This window comes from Xiphias gladius, chromosome 20, assembly GCF_016859285.1.
Source record: "Xiphias gladius isolate SHS-SW01 ecotype Sanya breed wild chromosome 20, ASM1685928v1, whole genome shotgun sequence".
NCBI classification, from domain to species: domain Eukaryota; kingdom Metazoa; phylum Chordata; class Actinopteri; order Istiophoriformes; family Xiphiidae; genus Xiphias; species Xiphias gladius.
The window spans coordinates 9,454,988-9,472,929 of NC_053419.1; the positions used below are offsets into that span (position 1 = coordinate 9,454,988).

The 17,942-nt window shown below is 41.7% G+C and overlaps 1 protein-coding gene across 1 annotated transcript; it reads left to right on the forward strand.

Moving 5' to 3' along the window:
- The first annotated feature begins 3,023 nt into the window (after positions 1-3,023).
- LOC120806000 (ras-GEF domain-containing family member 1B-B-like) lies at positions 3,024-17,228 on the forward strand. Its single transcript, XM_040156607.1, has 14 exons — positions 3,024-3,249; positions 10,205-10,738; positions 10,906-11,028; positions 11,496-11,633; positions 12,384-12,599; positions 13,115-13,189; positions 14,809-14,901; positions 15,132-15,234; positions 15,696-15,775; positions 15,972-16,067; positions 16,162-16,257; positions 16,694-16,817; positions 16,941-17,013; positions 17,124-17,228. The coding sequence occupies exons 2-14, from the start codon at positions 10,211-10,213 to the stop codon at positions 17,155-17,157; spliced, it is 1,779 nt and encodes a 592-aa protein (XP_040012541.1). The 5' UTR covers positions 3,024-3,249; positions 10,205-10,210; the 3' UTR covers positions 17,158-17,228.
- The last annotated feature ends 714 nt before the right edge of the window (positions 17,229-17,942 follow it).

A 17,942-nucleotide genomic window follows, 5' to 3' on the forward strand; every position in this document is an offset into this window, starting at 1 on the left:
ATTGATTTCACCAAGAAACTTTTTCCCGTCAGTGTATGTTGGCATGGTGACTAAGAATCACGGTCAACACTCCCTACTTCCTTTGTTCCTCCTGATTATGCTTTCAACGTCTGAATGAGTAGTATTGATCAATAATGTGAAATTTGTTTGTGAGTGAGATGTGTCAGCAAGAGGATGCGTGTTTCTCTGGTGTATTTACCGCAGATACAGAACAACTCATGTAAAGTGTACTTTACTTCACATCAGCTCTGTCCATTTACACAGGGGCACAGATTAGTTTTTCTTCTCTTCACCCACTACCTGACCATCTTCTAGCTAGACAATGTGGGCACACAAGAAGCAGAAATAACCCAAACTCAATTAACCACCTGTTCATTTAACCAATTTGTGACCTAAGTTTGAATCTTGCTGGATGTTCCCATCCTGTTTATCCACTATTAAATTCTCTACTGTCGTAAGACAAATAAGTAATTAAAGTCACACTAAGAAGACAGTGTGTGGCTAGTTCTCTTTCGTTGTGTTAGGGAAGGATTATGAGCCTGAGTAAAATGGCTTTCACTCTACCATTAAAAGATCAATGGTTTCTGAAGGTTTTAAGGTTTACGTGTTTTGTATTTAAGGACGCATAATGAATGAATTCATGAGAACATAAAAATAAAAGTAACTGTATGTTAGACACATCCATAAAACAAATATTTTGGGTAATAGAGAGTGTGATGGTTTCTTCAGGCTGGCCACCAGCTGAGGTTAATCTTATCAACACTGACAATCATTAACTTTGAAACCCTTAATTGAAATGCCACTCTGACAGAAAGTCATCCTCAATAGCACTCTGGTGGCTGTGGGCGTCGAGCGGCCAATCGAAAAGCCAAATCCCATGAGGGCCCTCACCGAACGTTGCCACGGTCAAGTACCACCGGAAGAAGAGGCATGTGTGTGTGTGCATGGCTAACTTTTGTTTCAGCGCATTTGCGATCCACGCACAGCTGATTGCAGCCGAAAGCTGTGCGCTCAGGTGCCTGGTGTAGGAGTTGGGTTATTGAAATGAGAAAACCCTGCAGCCTGTAAGATTCAGAGATCAGCTATTCTCGCCTGAATGGCGATGTGTCAGAATGTAAGAGGCGTCAGTGATCAAAAAAAAATGAGCGCCGCCCACAACCTCGGGGCCCGGCTGTACTGTACATCTAATGCTGTGTTTATGTAATTTCATGTTTATGCAATGAAAAGGACTCGACTGGGCTGAGGTGGATGGCAGCAGTGCAGTGGTAGTTGAGGGGATGGGTATGGTGTGCACCCACCTTGCTTTAATTACCATATTTCAGGACAAATTAGACTGTTGGAGGGAGTATAGTATATATATTTAGAGTATATTCTAAACATTTAGAAAAGGAGATTTAGAAAGGAGAAGGTGTGTTTTTATAATCAAGACAAGGTAAAAAACGTCTAAATTTTGCTCCTAGTAAGCTCATTTTAACCCTGTGGGTGTCTAAAAAAGACAGATACTTGACCAAAAGCCTTCATGCAAGAACAACAGGAGTCACTGTACACATTCTTATTGTAACATGCAATCTTCATGTTTTTGCTTCAATTTAAGGATAACTTTGTGTTATGGGTTGAGTAATTGTTTAATAAAAAAACCTTATGGACTTGTGAAATCCTTTCAAAACCCTATTGGTTATGAAGAAAATCACTGTCGTCAAGACTCGTTCCTAATTCCTGAGAAAAAATTGATGCAACAACATGCAATCAATGCTGTTCCAGGAAAAAAAGAAAAATCCCATAAATTACCACTCTGCCTTTGTGTTGAAATGTAAACACTAACGCTGACAGTTAATACCTGTGTTTATAGATTTACTCAAACTCAGGTATAGTTGCAGAGCTAGTTTTTGCATGAATGTTTAGGACCAGGTATATTTACCTGAGCAGGTCTGTATGAATGGTCCACTTTTTAGATACAAACTTTTGTCACTAAAAGTGGCACTAAGAACTATAACAGGTTTACAAACTAACTGAAATCTTTGAAGCTTACCACCAGAACATGAACCCACCACCAATAACTGATTAACCCCATTTTTTTTTTACTTCATTACCACACAACAATAACACAACTTTAATGAAAAATGAAAGCTGCACTAGTCAATATATGAAATAGTCATCCCAATGATTATATGTAATGTGAAACAGGTTTCTTAGAATTAAAATTACCATCCAACTCCGCAGTTTTCATCGGTGCTAGGGAGCTTTTTAGCGACTTTCGGCTCATTGTTTTGGTTTTCTGGCCCGCGACCCCTGCTCTCACCACCAAAGCGAATGAATGACTGCAGCTTTGAATCAACAAAAATATTATGGAATTAACTGCGTGGGAGCAAACTTTAAGCAAATTTCAAGATGCCACACGTTCTGGTTTTCATACAGTGCTGAAATGAATGGCAGGTAGGAAAAAAACTCAACTGCAGTGGGCAGTAATGATTTTGGGGCAAATGAATATGCTCAATACTGCTATGCTATTTTTCATCACTCTCTAGGTCACAACTTATTCTAACTATTGAACAGCTAATAGCTATAGAAGAGCTCATTTTCGTGTCAGTTGAAGGGTTAAACTGTGTGTTGCGATGGATATCGTGAATCCTCATAGCAATCCTCACTTACGTACATCATTTACACCATAAAAGTAACCACACATTGCAACAGCTTAGGAGCTTACACTTTTACACACTCTTGATTTTTCAGGCCGCACACTCGAACACATTCCGCGAGGAAACCTTACACCTTCCACAGCTCAGCTCTCCAACAAAAACATTCGCCGCCTCTGGCTGCGGTTGAAAAGAGAGGACTCGAGGGGCGGCGAGCCGGCCAACCAGACTCGCCGGTGAGTTCGATTTTCCGACTCCTCCGCCGCTATTGGCCCGGGCCATCCCTCGAGGCACCCGCCCCCGTGCGGCGATTGGTGGGTTTTCCCGGCTCCGTGGAAGTCATTTGAATACGCCTCGCTTTGTGGCTCGTCGCGGCGGTGCTGGCTCAAATTGAGCCAAATATCGGGAGCGGAGATACACAATGGGGCCGAGCGCAGCACGAACACACTGCTGAAAGGCTTGTCCGTCTGTTACACACCGTGCACCTTTGGTCGTGGCGTCGGGGCAGACTTAAGCAGCGGAAATTACAAATAGTTTGGATAGTCTCGCTTTTCTTTTTCGACTGATTCTGTCAGTGAGAAATTGCGTTCGGTCACTGAGCCGCATCACTTAAGAGGTAAGTTACGCAGGATGTGGGTGATGTGATCACACATAGAAACAATAAATATTATTCTTGTCGAAATTATGGTTCACGGCCAGAAAATTATTATTTTTTCAATGGATTGAAATCTGTTATGTAACTCTTGGGGGTGTTTAATAGTTTCATATTAATACACTTTACAGTGCTAAATTAACGTTTACAGTCACAAAAAATGGTGTTTACAAGGTTTATTTCATTTCATTTAAGTATTTAGCATCACTAAGAATCTTTATAATTTAGCTTTAACTCAAGTTATAACAAACCTAATTTTTTTTAATGCAACTTTTAAGTCAGAAAATCTTGTGAACTCGAAAGCTTATGTTTATTCTTGTGTTATGTAACAAACCAGTGCAAAAATGATCCTCTCTGAAAGCTTTTACCTTCCTCATAGCCACATTTGTTGTTGTTATTGTTTACCACCCATATGAGTTATTATTAGGCTGGCTGACAGACACAAAAACATTACTCGCCAGCACCTGTGATGGGACTGTGGTTGCACAGCATGGCTTTTTCACAGTACGCTTTTACTTTTACTGTGTTATGAGTCAGTTAGAAGCCCATAATGTGGAACAGGCATGGTGTTAGTGTGTGTGTGTGTGTGTGTGTGTGTGTGTGTGTGTGTGTGAGTGTGTGTGTGAGAGAGAGAGGGAGAGAATAACAGATTGTGTGTGTGTGTGTGTGTGTGTCTGTAGGGGAAAGAAAAAATAATGACAGAACGTGCGTGTGTGTACTTCTGCCCAAACAGACTCTAAAAAGCTTGAATCATCTCTTTCTCTGTCCAAACACCTCTTAAAATAAACCACCAGTCCCTTCACCTGCTGAAATTAATGCCTCAGTTTGCCTAAATTAAATCAAATTACCTGGTTTAACTAATATAATATTTGACACAAATGCAGTCTGGGAAGCACAAGCAACATCTGGGACGTCAACTGGTCTAAAACCAATCAAATCCATTTGTTTTACCGGTTAAAGCTACTTATTCCAACATTAATCTTAATATGAAATGTTCCCATTGGGCTGTGAGGCAGGTTTATGAGATCTGTAGGTTTATAGACTTAAAATTTTTCATAAATATGTGTGCGTGTGAGAGTGAAAACCCCTTACACTAGCTTATGTTTATAGCAGCAGAGGAGATAATGTGTCTTTATCCTTTCTGACTCTAGGTTAATACTGTACTAGCCTACCAGATTATACAGGGGTCAGGTGTGTACGTGTGTGTACGTGTGTGTACGTGTGTGTGTGTGTGTGTGTGTGTGTGTGTGTGTGTGTGTGTGTGTGTGTGTGTGTGTGTGTGTGTGTGTGCTTGTGTGGCTCTATACACTTATAACCCTGTTTGTGTAGAGCCTACACACACGCTGCATACAAGTATGCAGTGTGTGTGGGGGAAAAAAGATGAGAACATGTCCAGCAGTCAGTCAGTTGTATTCCACATATCTCTCCAGTCAATCTGAGTGTGGTCTCTGTCCGTATCCGGCTCTGTTGCCCGTTCATCAGATTTAGGTGCAGGTGCGGGGTTTTACAGTGGCTAGCGGGTCCAAGCGTCTGGTGTTTTCTAAGGGGCTGCAGGCCTAATCTGACCCATACGCTTAGTTGAGCGCGAGCGGAGCAATTTGTTTGAGCTCTGTGATGTTTCCTCCTACTTTGGTTTGGGTCGTTTGGTCAGGTGACGATGACGCTTAACGTCTGGTGTTTCGTGGCGCGGGGAGGATGAGAACTGTCGTGCAGTTTGTGAGAGTGTAGTCTTTAGCAAAGTACAGGAAAGCAGCCTCAAAACACCTTGGATTATGGGTGTATAAAGATGAAAACAGCTTTGTATGCACGGAGAGCCAAGTAGAACAAAATAACCTCTGGGCTGATGCGCATTTTCAGCGGATCATTCATATATTTGTTGACTAGTATGAACACAGCAGACGAAGACAAGTCCATTCAGTAAGTGGACTGAAGTCAGATTTGTTGGCTTCTGGGAGACCCAAATGTTAGAATGAGCCTGGGACTCATTCCCAGAAGGAATTAGACAAGTGTATACAGCATTTACACCACATGCATCTTAAAATGACCAAAGAAAAGAAAAAACATACGCACAACCTGGCTGAAGTCTCACTGCAGCATACCCAGACTTGGAGTATTGATCTGGGCTTTACTTTTTCAGAAAAATGAAATATAAGATTTAGCCCCACTCCCCAGCACTATATTTTTTGTAAAGTCCTTCATCAGAACCTTGTAATTTCAACGGAAGAATCAGTGCAGGGGTGGTTCCAGGTGAAAGATAAAGTGGTGGAATTCAACTAAACGCCGACAAATTGAAAGTTCCCAAATAGACCAAGGCAAGACAAGATCATTGTCAGGTATTTAAGTTTGGTCAAAAGGTTCAATAGGCCACGTTTGAGGTATTTCATCACAAAATTAAGAGCAGCCTGCCCCCACACCCTTAACTGAGGCATCATAGATTCATCTTATTTGGCCTCTGGTATTCTGAGGTCAAGTATAATCACTTCTCGTCCCACAGGAAGTACCAAATCAAAGTTTGAGAGTGTAATCCTTTTAAACAGCAGTAAGTGAGCCTTCCCTCCAGAGGAAACTGGACTAATGTTAGTTTTCATGACAGAGCAGCCAGGGTGATAACAATAAGCAGGCTGTGTGGTGGTGCTGTTTAGAGGGTTAACCTCTGTACGCATAAAACTGTTGAAAAAATCATGAGTAAGTGATATGACACATGACACAGCCTGGACTTTAACTTCATTTGTTGACTGACTGTGACTCTTTCTCACACTCCTTACCTGCTGTAACTTATTAGTGTCAAAGTACATAAGGCACAAAGATAGCACTGCCCTTTAACTACTCTGAAGTTGTTTTACAGGTCCTGTTATCAGGTGCAGGCTTTTCGTTTAGCCTGACAGACTGCTTCTCCTGACAACTTCGTCTTCATGCCATGTCACTACATTGTGTTAACCTACATGCCAAACTTTACACACCTTAGTACACTTCAAGGGGTGTGGCACGTATTAGGAGCCTCCTCGGAATTGATTAAATTGTGACGTGTGTTCAAATAAATTGGAAAATACGCACAGAAAATTAGTCAAACAACTTCATAGTGCTTCACAGCTACTTGATATAATTCCGCTGGCACTGCTTAAAGTCCTCACATTTGATTACACGTCACAAAAAAAAAAGGAGTCTTTGCGTACAAATCTCTTGTTCTTTCAGCCCCTGTTGTAGTCAACCATCGGGGGGTTTAAGCACTGACTGTTCTTAGGTCAGCGAGTACGTCGGGGCTTGCTGGGGTCAACTGGCTTTGAATAAAGACAGTTTAGAATGGCTGAGTTAGCTGCATACTGCACACAACTTTGTGTGATTGCGCTGTTTTGTTATAGTCCACTTTGAGCTGTATATGTACATGCGTAATGCCCTAAAGTCTATGTTGGACTAAATTTGGAAGCCTCTGTCCTCGAGTAGTAATAGCTGCTTATGTCGACGTGTGAGTGTCGATATGCTGCTTTACCAGTGTCACAAAGACAGATTCCTGTGCATTTATTGCACTTAAAGGCGGATTTATGACGCATGACCTCACGGTACATGATGTCTGTCAAGGTATAATAAGAGTTCACACATTACAGGGAAATGAGGACGCCTGCTTTACTTGTTGACTGATGTGAAAATGATCCGAGCCGCGGTTCATGCAGAGGCAGGGCGTCATACGGCCTGACGCTGGAGAACAGAGTGTGTGAAAGCTGCTGTGTGTGTCTGATCTGCTGTGATCTGCTCTGATCTCTTCCTGGGGGTCTTTGTGCAGTTGTTAATGCCATGACAGGATAGATAATACCTCTATTGTTGAAAGCCTCCCCCTCATTCTCCCCCTCCTGTTAAAGCTGGCCTGAGAACAGCTTGGTGTACCTTTTTAAAAACCACATTATGTGATTTAGAAAAAATTGTCTGCCTAAGGTTGAAAAGATTTAAGTTGTTTTCAGCTCCGGAACCAACTGAAATGAAATTAGTCTTGCCTTTGGTGCTTCTGCAAACCTGCAGGGATCCAAGAGGGAAGCTAGTCCAGCTGCAGAACAAATGGATGAACACCACCACTGCCCCCAAATAAAGGTATTCTTGTCAGATTAAAAAGAAAGCCTCTAAAGAAGCATTCAAATCCGCAGTGGACATTAAAAATCAAGACAAAGGCAGCATTCATGTACAGTTGGACATTTGATAACTGTCACACTCATTGAAACCACAAAATTGTGTTGTCTCTGTGAAGCGGTTTGGAGGAATTTCACTGGTTTATATCCTATGATATTTTCCTGCGGCAGTTGGTTTTAACCTTTTGATGAACCGGGTTATGACATTTTCGACAACACACTCTACAGTCTGTGTCCCTTGTCAACAAAAGAGATTTTGTCTGTTGTGTTACATTGCAAAACCGATGCCTGTTAAAGGTAAAATGCGCTATAAAGGCATGCAATGTTTCTTTAGTATTTTAAAAAGTTCAATACAAGGGAAACCCTGCACACATGAAACTTTATCCGTGTGGTTTTGATGGTACAGTGTTTTAACAAAACTATACATTGCTGCCTTTTCCTGTATTTTTTTTTTTTTCACCACATCAAACCTCTTCATAAGGCTAAAATCTTCAAAGTTTACAAACAAGAGAGTGTAAACAATGCTTTCAATGTAAAATTATGCTCCCAACGTCATTATTAAATTGCCCACAGAGAGCCCAACCTATGATTTAGAAAGAGTAAAATTTCAGTGCTGTAGCTTGGAAGCCGCAACCATCCAAAGGGTCAACTTTTCAGGAAGTCGGTCTGGAAAAACCAAGATTGGTTTTACATTCTAGACGTGTTTTCCTCTCGTATAAAGTCACCTTTCAATGCAAACAGAAGCTCGCAGATAGAAAAAAGGCATCCAAACTGGGGTAAATATTACTTAGTAGATTCTTATCTCAACTTGACCAAAAGCGCTGTGCTTTTTGCAGATTACATATCGTACCTCTAAGAAGGTAAAGCAACTGTAATCTTTTAACCAAGTTAGAAGGAGAACAGCAGGCTGAGATCACAGAGTTCAGGAGACGGGCTGGCACTGGACTGGCTTACACTGGCATGACGCCAGGAGCTGTGGTATACAAGAGTGTATGTGTGTGTTGCTCAAACCATCATTTGTTTATGTGTGACATGTGTGTGTGTTTGGATTATACCGGGATTGGGCTAGGCGCCATGGTGGACAAGGGTGTGTGTGTGTGTGTGTGTGTGTAAGATGTTGGCTCAGGCAGACACTCCTCTGTTGGCGCTGTGATGGACAAACAAAAGTCTGCTGGATTCCTGCAGGGTTTTGTTTTCTGGCACAGTGTACGTGCATGTGTATTGTTCACTGTGTGGAGTACGTGTGTGAGCATGTGTGTGTGTGTGTGTGTGTGTGTGTGTCTGTGTGACTATGCAGCTAGATTTACGCTGGCATGTGGTTCCTAGACAGACAACAGTAGCAGGATAAAGATGGCTCCAGAGTTAAAGCACGCCTTGGTGGTGATGTGGGATCAGCTTACCAACCTCAGATCCAATTATCTTAACCATTAAGGAAAAAAAATCATTGCTGTCCTGAGATCATCCATCTGTCGACCTGTTTTATTTTTCCTTTCATGCAGCCCTGTTTCCAATAAGTTAGCTTCAAGAATGAGACAAAAGATGTAGTAAAGCAGGAGACAGTGGGGAAAAAAGCCTATTTGTAAAAATTTTCACTAACGAATAACTCACGAGAAAGTGAAATTCATGAGGAGGTATCTTTCAACAGTTCAAAGCCAAAACAGTAAACAGAGGAGGGGTAAAATTATGTGATTAAGTATAGTTACTTTCACAGACACTTCGAAGTCTCTGCTTTGCGTCACCAAAGGGTGGGGACTGAGTCACACTGTAGTAAAACAGCACATAACCAAGTTACAATTTATATGTAGTCGTGATTTTTGATTCATAACAGATTAAGGGCAGCAGAGTGACTTCTAATGTTGACTAACAGATGGTCAGTCCACAACAGCAGCAGTTCAACAGCAGTGAATAGTGAAGGTTGAATTCCTAATGTAGGACAGAAAGTATCGTTTTTAACCATAGAGCCTGATAACTGTTGTACTTTTTCCCTTTTCTAGCATCATAATTAATGCCACTGCTGAAACTATTAGTGAAATGCTGGATTAATTGATCAACAAAACATTAATCTACAATAATCAGTCATTTATTATTGTTTGCTTGTTCCAGCTTCTTGAATGTGTGGATTTGCTTCTTTGTAATTAGTATAAATTGAATAAATTTGGGTTTTGGGCTGTTGATTGGACAAAAAAAAAAAAGCAGTATGAAGACGCTTGGGCTCTGGGAAATTGTGATGGTCATTTTTCATTATTTTCTAATGTGATTATTTAATCAAATGTTTTTGTGAGTAATTAATCATAAAAACATAATCAGGTGATTTATTCAAAATGGGAATATAAAGTACACTCATATTACTTAATTCACACCTTGTCTAGGGGCGATCTGATGAAATCTACTCTGAGACTACATGAATTTTTCTAAACTTTACATCCTGGTTATTATCCCTTGTTGTTCTTGTTGTTCTTGTTCTTCTTCCTCTTCTGCTCTTCCCTTAGAGCATTGGGTCAGTGGTTCTCAATATGTGGGTCGAGACCCCCCGAGGGCAGCTGCAAGATGAATCAGAGGGTTCATGAGATGATGGGATAGATAGTAGCAAAACAATAACCAAAAACATATTCTACTTAACAGAAGTAGGATTATTTTTCAGACTTTTGTATTATTATTGCTATTTTCAAATGGAATACTAATTTTACCCCTTCAGGCTTCTAAAAATTAATCAAATCACTCATAAGTTAATACATACTGCATCAACCATGACAAGGGGTCACAAGCAGACTGTGCTTTATTAAAAAGTTGTGTCTTTTCTGCAGGTCATCATGCCTCCCACAACTCCTTATGCCGGAAAGTTCAGCTCTTGCGCTCCGTACGGCAACAACAACAACCATCCTCAGCCTCACAGCCCGTACCGCAGCGGCACCGTCCCAAAACTGGCAAAGGAAAACGTCTACAATGGTGCCTACTCTGTGGCCGAAAACCCCTACGACATACCGCAGCCTCACAGCTCCTACCGCAGTTCCTCCGTCTCCTCTGTGACGGCGAAGGAGCATCATTACAACAGCAGCTGCGCGGTTTCAGAGAACCCGTACTCCTCACCGCAGTCTCGCAGCCCTCGACAGCACAGCACTTCCTGTCCAGGCCGCGCGTACCGCCACACCACAAGCAGCAGCAGCAGCAGCAGCGAGCAGTCCTGTCGTAACAACACTGCTGCCGCGAAGGCTCGACTTTACGGACACGGCATCACTGCTAGCTACGGGGAGATGTGTTATCATGACAACAGTTTGGTTTCAGCATCTCTTGAGGCGCTGATCCAGCACCTGGTTCCCACAGTGGACTACTACCCTGATGTAAGTACTAGTAAAATGTACTATCTTCGTGCTTGAGGAAGTACATGACCTTTTCCAGTTTTTGTAAATGGACTAGTTCAGTTTGAGGAAAGATGTCAGCTCTCCTGTCTGTGTCGACCTTTGTCGTCCTTGTTTTTCTGAGCGCTGTTTTGTCTCCTTGTCATCAGAGGTCATATGTGTTTACCTTCCTGCTGAGTTCACGCCTCTTCCTGCACCCGTACGAGCTCATGACGAGGGTTTGTCACCTGTGTGTGGAGCAGCAGCGGTCTGGAGACGCCCTGCTTGATAAGGTGGGAGGAATACGCACGCGCGCACACACACACACACACACACACACACACACACACACACACACACACACACACAGTTATAATTATCTCTCTGTCTCTCCCACACAAACTTATACCCACTGTGACACTGTCACAATCTCTCACCCGCAGAAACACACACTCAAACCTCTGTAATTCATTTTTGGAGGAAAATATTTACTGACTGTTTCATAAGCAAATAATTCCCGGACAGACAGAAAGGATTCAAATTGACACTGGGGAAATAAAAGTGAAGGGAACACATTTAATGGGAACAATAAATTAAAGAAATGAACAAATAATAGCAACATTTTGTCTTGGAAAGACAGACAGCAATAGGTAGGTCAAGAGGCTTAGATTTTTTCCCAAGACAGATTACACCCATAAATGCTATTAAATGATTTAATGTGTACTTTAGTGACACTTAACATGCCATGCGATGTTTTTAGATCCGTTTCCGTGAGGTGGCGCCTAAGCTGGTGCAGCTGCTGACCGAATGGACGGAGACATTTCCATACGACTTCAGGGATGAGAGGATGATGCGCTGCCTCAAGGACATGACACACCACGTGGCCCGAGGTGATGAGGTTAGTGTCACGCGGTATCTGCTGTAGTTGAATTTTTAACAATTGAAATAAAGTAAGGCATAAAGAAAACAAGGTAAGCGTCCATGACTTCCTTTGACCTAAGGCGGCCTAAATCTCAACGTGGCCGCCATACATATTATGGTGGCCTTATTTTGGACAGAACTGGTTTAGATTTGTTCCACCAGTGCTTCAATATGGTCGCCATCAGCCCATCTCGACTAGCTACTGGGCTAGTTTTACCATTTTTAGTCAGGCTAGTAGCGTGGCTCTGTGGATGTCAGTGTTGGTCAGTCCACCACTTTGGTCCAAACTGAAATATCTCGAGAACTGTTGGATGGATTGCCTTAAGATTTGGTACACACATTCATGTCCCCCAGAGGGTGAATTGTAATAACTTTGGCGATCCTGGCTTTTCGTCTAGCACCATCATCAGGTCAAAATGTTATGACCAAACACCTGCGAAACTAATGACATTCCCGTCAGTCGCAGCTGTGCTTTGTGTCTAGTGCTAAATAGCAAGTGTTAGCATGCTAACACACTAAACTAAGATAATTATGGATTATACCTGCTAAACGTATAGTTACATATATACATAACACCAAGAATGTCAGCATTATTATTGTGAGCATGTAAGCATGCTGACTTAAGCGTTTAGCTCAAAGTATCTCTGAACATAAGTACAGCCTCACAGAGCTCTATCAAGTGTCAAATCTCATGATTTGTGTTGTTATGTCTGTGTCGTGCTTCCAGTACTCCTGGCGAGCCATGCAGCAGATGACCCAGCGGCTGATCAAACGCCTATCAGCGCTCGGCCAGTACGAGGAGGCCGTGGCTGCGCTCAACGCCGTGGCGATGGAGCGGCCCGCTTCCCTGAAAAGCAAACAGGTTTCGGGTCAGAGAAGCGACGTGCTGAGCGTCTGTGACGACCCCTTCATCTTCGCTCAGCAGCTCACACACATTGAACTGGTATGAACCTGGTCTTAACTGGAGCGCCGGTTCTTAGCTCACATATGTGATCACTCATCCTGTGATTTGGGGGGCAGTCTGTAGCTGTGTCATTGATTAAAAGTGTTCTCACTATTGTGAGGATTTTATACGTTCTTTCGTTTGGTTCCTACTTACTAGCTTTTTTTTTTTTTTTGTTTAATAGATTTATTTATTGTTGTGTGTGTGTGTACAGTTTACAGAAAGAACACACATTTACTCCTTATATATAAAGGTTTTTTTTTTCATATAATAAGTTAAAACTATTATTACTATTTTCTTCAGTCTTATTTTTAAACAACCATAAACCACTTTGTGTTGTCTGCTTTACAGCTCTGGCACTTATATAAAGTTTATTAACAAATAAGGGTAAATTGCTTTTAGTCTCCCTCACTTCTTGATCACCATCCTCTTTTGTTTTCTTTGTCCTGATCTTTATTTATATATTAATGTCATTATTGTCCTGATCGTTTTCTGGTCCTGTTCTCTGCCTGCAGGACAGACTGAGTTTTATCGGTCCTGAGGAGTTTATCCAGACATTTGCTATGAAGGACCCTCTGGAGAACCATAAGGTAAAATTGAGTCTGACTGTTGTGCACAGTCGCAATCACAACCCTGTGCAACAATTTGACATTAAATATAATCACAAGCCCGGATTTTACTGGTCTCTCATTTGTTTGTTTGCTGTTTCCATCTATATTTTTGTGTTGCTGATTAAAAGGTTTTCTCACTGATTAAAGCTGTTGTTGCACTGTGCGAGAAAGAGGGTGATTTCACAAAGTCATCCAAATTAAATGATCTAATTCCAGTCTGAATTAGTAGACAGATGAATCTAACTGCCAAAGCTGGCTGTATAAAGCTTTTATGCGTAAAGACGGCTAAAGATTATATGACCTGTTTATAATCATCTGCAGCAAAGCATGATAGAGACTGTAGTTATTTTTAAGTCATTCTTTGTTGTTTTGATGAAGTGTCTTCATTTTGCATCTGCCTTGAGTGAAATTCGTGGTCTGCTTCAATTCAAGTTAATTTGCTTTAGAAACCACGCAAAAGATCCCTCTGGCAGATAAAACGTGAATTTGTGCAGTGTGTTTTTTAATGTAGTCTTTTAAATGCATCAACCACACTATGAAAGAGCCATTCTCCGTACGTCTAAGTGTATCTGAAGGGCTCCCTCCCTCCTAAGTGGTCCTGTGAGTCAGCTGAAGGGTCGTTTTCAATCAGCGCTGCTGAGCATATGCTTTCAGCCGCTGTTTGTGAGCGTGCTGCACGTCGGTTCTCACTGGTGCTGCGCCAGTTATATAACAACCACTTTGAATAAAAGAGTGGTTGAGTCAGCGTAAGGGGTCCTGAAGTGTAGTGAGGAAGTTTGGGGTGGAGTGGGCTGCTGGTGTTGTGTAAGCATTTCATAAAGCCATGAATCTCCGGGATTACATCATCACAACCGAGTCAAGTTTATTTATACAGAGCTTTTCTAATGTTTATTTATATAAAAGTGCCTCTGGCAAACAGGTTCACCACAGAGCGTCTCGCAGGAAAAGCAAAAGTCCCAAAAGCAGATGTAAATGTGGTGAAAATAACAACAGACACGTCGCAGATGCCAGTGTGCAGGTCCAAAGGATCCATTTAAAAATTACAGAGTGGCAGCAGTCTGTTACCTCATATTTCTTTTTATAAAATGATTTATTGGAGACTCTTAAGAAAATTATGATGCAGATATTCATAGAGCTAATCAGAACTTATCTTGTCGGGTTTTGTTCGGGAAGCCGTTAAAGACGAAAATCACAATGAGCCTAAAATGCCAGGAAAAAAAATCTTACCTCAAGGTTCACTTAATAGCGTTTTCTATGGCTGTCATCCACATCTTATGGTCTTCCTCAGTGATTACTTTTTGTAGTGTATTATTACTCAGTTCTTTTCTCAGTACTCTGACCAAAGTCGATCTGCTTAGGACGGCCATGAGATATTGTTGAAAGATCCAGATCTCTGTCTAATGTCTGTCGATACTGTTTTTTTTTAAACACTCCCACAGGTGCACAGTTCTATTGTTAAAAGACTGAGATCTTCGCCCCCAGAACTATTAAATACTGACAAAAACATAATATTGAAATACTGATTAAAAAGATTTTAAAAAATTTTTTGCGACTAGTGTGTTTTGATCATGTCATCTCCCATTGTTTTGTTTTTTTAGGGTTTCTTCCGGAAGCGTAAAACCAGTAACCTGGAGGCCTATGTCAACTGGTTCAACAGACTGAGTTTCCTAGTGGCCACCGAGATCTGTATGGTATGTTTTACTTAAAGGAACAGTTCAAAAATCTCCATGTCTGTCCCTGTTTGCATGTTGTTCATGTGAAGATGTTGGTTTTATTATTTATTATATTATTTATTTATCTACTTGTATGCTCAGTGTGTCTCAAAGACCTGGATTTGTATTTGAATTGATGCTCTAACTTGCCTATACATTATGTTACATGACAGCTTTGATTCACTTCCTCTTGTGTTCTCTCATTACAGCCAGTGAAGAAGAAACACAGAGCGCGGATCATAGAGTTCTTCATTGACGTGGCTCAGGAGTGTTTCAACATTGGCAACTTCAACTCCCTCATGGCCATCATCAGTGAGTACTCACCCCCCGAAAACATACAGGAAAAAAGACAGATTGTTCCGCCCCCACACTGTTTGAATGACAGGTGATTTCTGGGAAATACAGTGCGGAATCACTATAGCGCTTGAACTTGTGTCAGCACACATTAAATGAGGTAGAAAAAGTAAACATCCTGCAGCATCTCGCAGTGATCACGTGGAGCTTATTCTTAATTTCACAAACCACTTAGTCAAAGCATCTTGTTGAAGTAGGGGACACTATAATTAAATTGTAGTTCCCACCGTTTCTTTGTTGAATAGCCAATAATCAAATTTACTGACGTCAAACAAATACAATGCCAGCTGGAGTTTTGGCTAATCAGTTCAAGGAAGTACGAAAACAGTTACTGGAGGCTTGAAGCAGTCCAGCCTGCTCAGTTGCTTAGGTTTGTCTCTGTAAATACGTAATATACTCACTCTGTCTCTGTCTCTCAGCTGGGATGAACATGAGTCCTGTTGCCAGACTGAAGAAAACCTGGAGTAAAGTCAACACTGACAAATTTGAAATCCTGGAGGTGAGAAAACCTGCACACATCAGTGATGCACTGGTACACTTATGATGTATGTAAGATTTTCTGTTGTGACTCTTTTTTTTTTTTTATTGACGTTTCTGTTTACATGTAGGCATCCCAGCTCTTACTGTGTGCAAACCTTGTCCATGCCCGAGTGCTTGTGTTTGCTCAGTGTCTCCTTTTGTCTCACCTCATTCAGCACCAGATGGACCCGTCCAGTAATTTCAGTAACTACCGTACTGCGCTCCGTGGCGCCACCCAGCGGTCTGAGACTGCACACAGCAGCCAGGAGAAGGTGAGAGGGCACCCAGGGTTGTTCTATAAAGAAAAAAAGGAATGTCCCTGATGTAAAATTCGAATGTAAAACAACTGTTGTCTTTTTCTTCCAGATTGTGATTCCTTTCTTTAGTCTCCTCATTAAAGACATCTACTTCCTGAATGAAGGCTGTGCCAGCAGGTTGGCCAATGGACACATCAACTTTGAGGTCAGTCCTCAATTCAAGAGATTTGTTTCAGAGTGGCAAGTTGATTGATTATTGGCATGTTGATGCATTGACTTGATTGTGGTGTTAAATATTAACAGACAAAACAGTGTTATAAGCTCATTTAAACACGGCAAGTATGATCATTCACCGAGGAGCGATGTACCCGCTCCACAGTAATACAGTAGTAGGGGCCTGGAGAAGAGCCTTTCACATGCGATGTAGCGACGCCCTCTTGTGGCCAATAAGAACAATACATTTTTCCTCTCGGTTCTTCTTTAATAGATGACATTAAGACCAGTTTTATTAAGATTTTTCTTGTCGTGCATTGTGATCTTAATGGTTTTTGTGTATGTAGTGGATCTGCAAGAGCCACCCAGATGCTTTTTGTTAATCTGGTGTCAACATTAACGAGTCTGTTGTCACTGTGTCTCAACAGAAACTGTGGGAGCTGGCAAAGCATGTGAGTGAGTTCCTGGTTTGGCGTCAGGTGATTTGTCCATTCGACAGAGACCGACGGATCCTCCAGTACCTCGTCACCACGCCGGTCTTCAGCGAAGACGGTTATTATACAATCCTCTCCGCATATATCCCCTCATATATAAATAACACAACTGTCAAGTGTAGTCCGGCAGTTTGCCAACAAATCAAACTCACGAGTGTTTGTCTTTGCTTTTTTGCTGCAGAGCTGCATCTGGCCTCATATGAGAGTGAAGGACCTGAGAACAACATGGAGAAAGACAGCCGTAGGTCTCTCAGGTGGGTGTAGACACACGTGCATGCAGTCAAAACGATCAAACCACCTTAACCATTACATAGAATAAATTCATCAATATAGTAACACCGGTTATTTATGTTCTATTTTCCAGATCTTCCCTTCTGCATCGCGAGAATCGGTCCTAAGGGGAAGATCTCCTCTGCTGTACAGACTTGAAACGAATGAGGATTTTTATTAAGCTACAGATTACTCCACATTACCTTGTGGACACATTTTTACATTCCCATGGACATATTTTAGGCCTTGGACAAACATTGAGCTACAGTGCAGGACAATAAATGCAACTGGGCCCACATTCCCACAGATGAGCAGAAGACTATTATCTGCGCTTTGAGATCACAAGAAGGATAAATGATTCATAAATCAAATAGTGTAACAGTCCTTGATGAAATCATCCAGTGCCAAAGGAACCCAGTGCTGCATTTATTATTTTAACCCTGTCTTGTGAGTCTTCATGGCCTGAAATCACTTTTGAATCTACGATCCCCAGGAAGAGCTCAGAGTACTGATGTGGATTACCAGCTAAGCTTCTTCTTCACCATCAGCTCTGTCTGAGGCACTTGCAGGATATCAGATGACTCCAGAGGTAGTCAAAAGTGTATGGATTTTGTATCTTCAGGGGACCTCCATCACGGCAAAAACAGCCTCATACTGCAAGAGCATGAAGGGATGGTTTTTTCTTTGAACCTCATAAATTACATTGCAACATCAGTGCTGCTTTTCTGTGGGAATGGCTGGATGAGCTCAGTCAAAAACCACAGAGGGAGGACGACCCACTCTGGAACATCCATTTGTATTATAATTGATGGGCTGCTTTTGGAAGTGTTGTTGCTGCTTGTAGTCTTGTTGAGTGCTTGATTTTAATGCCAAAATGTTGAGCAGAACCTGCACCGCATGCAGTCCGTTTGCT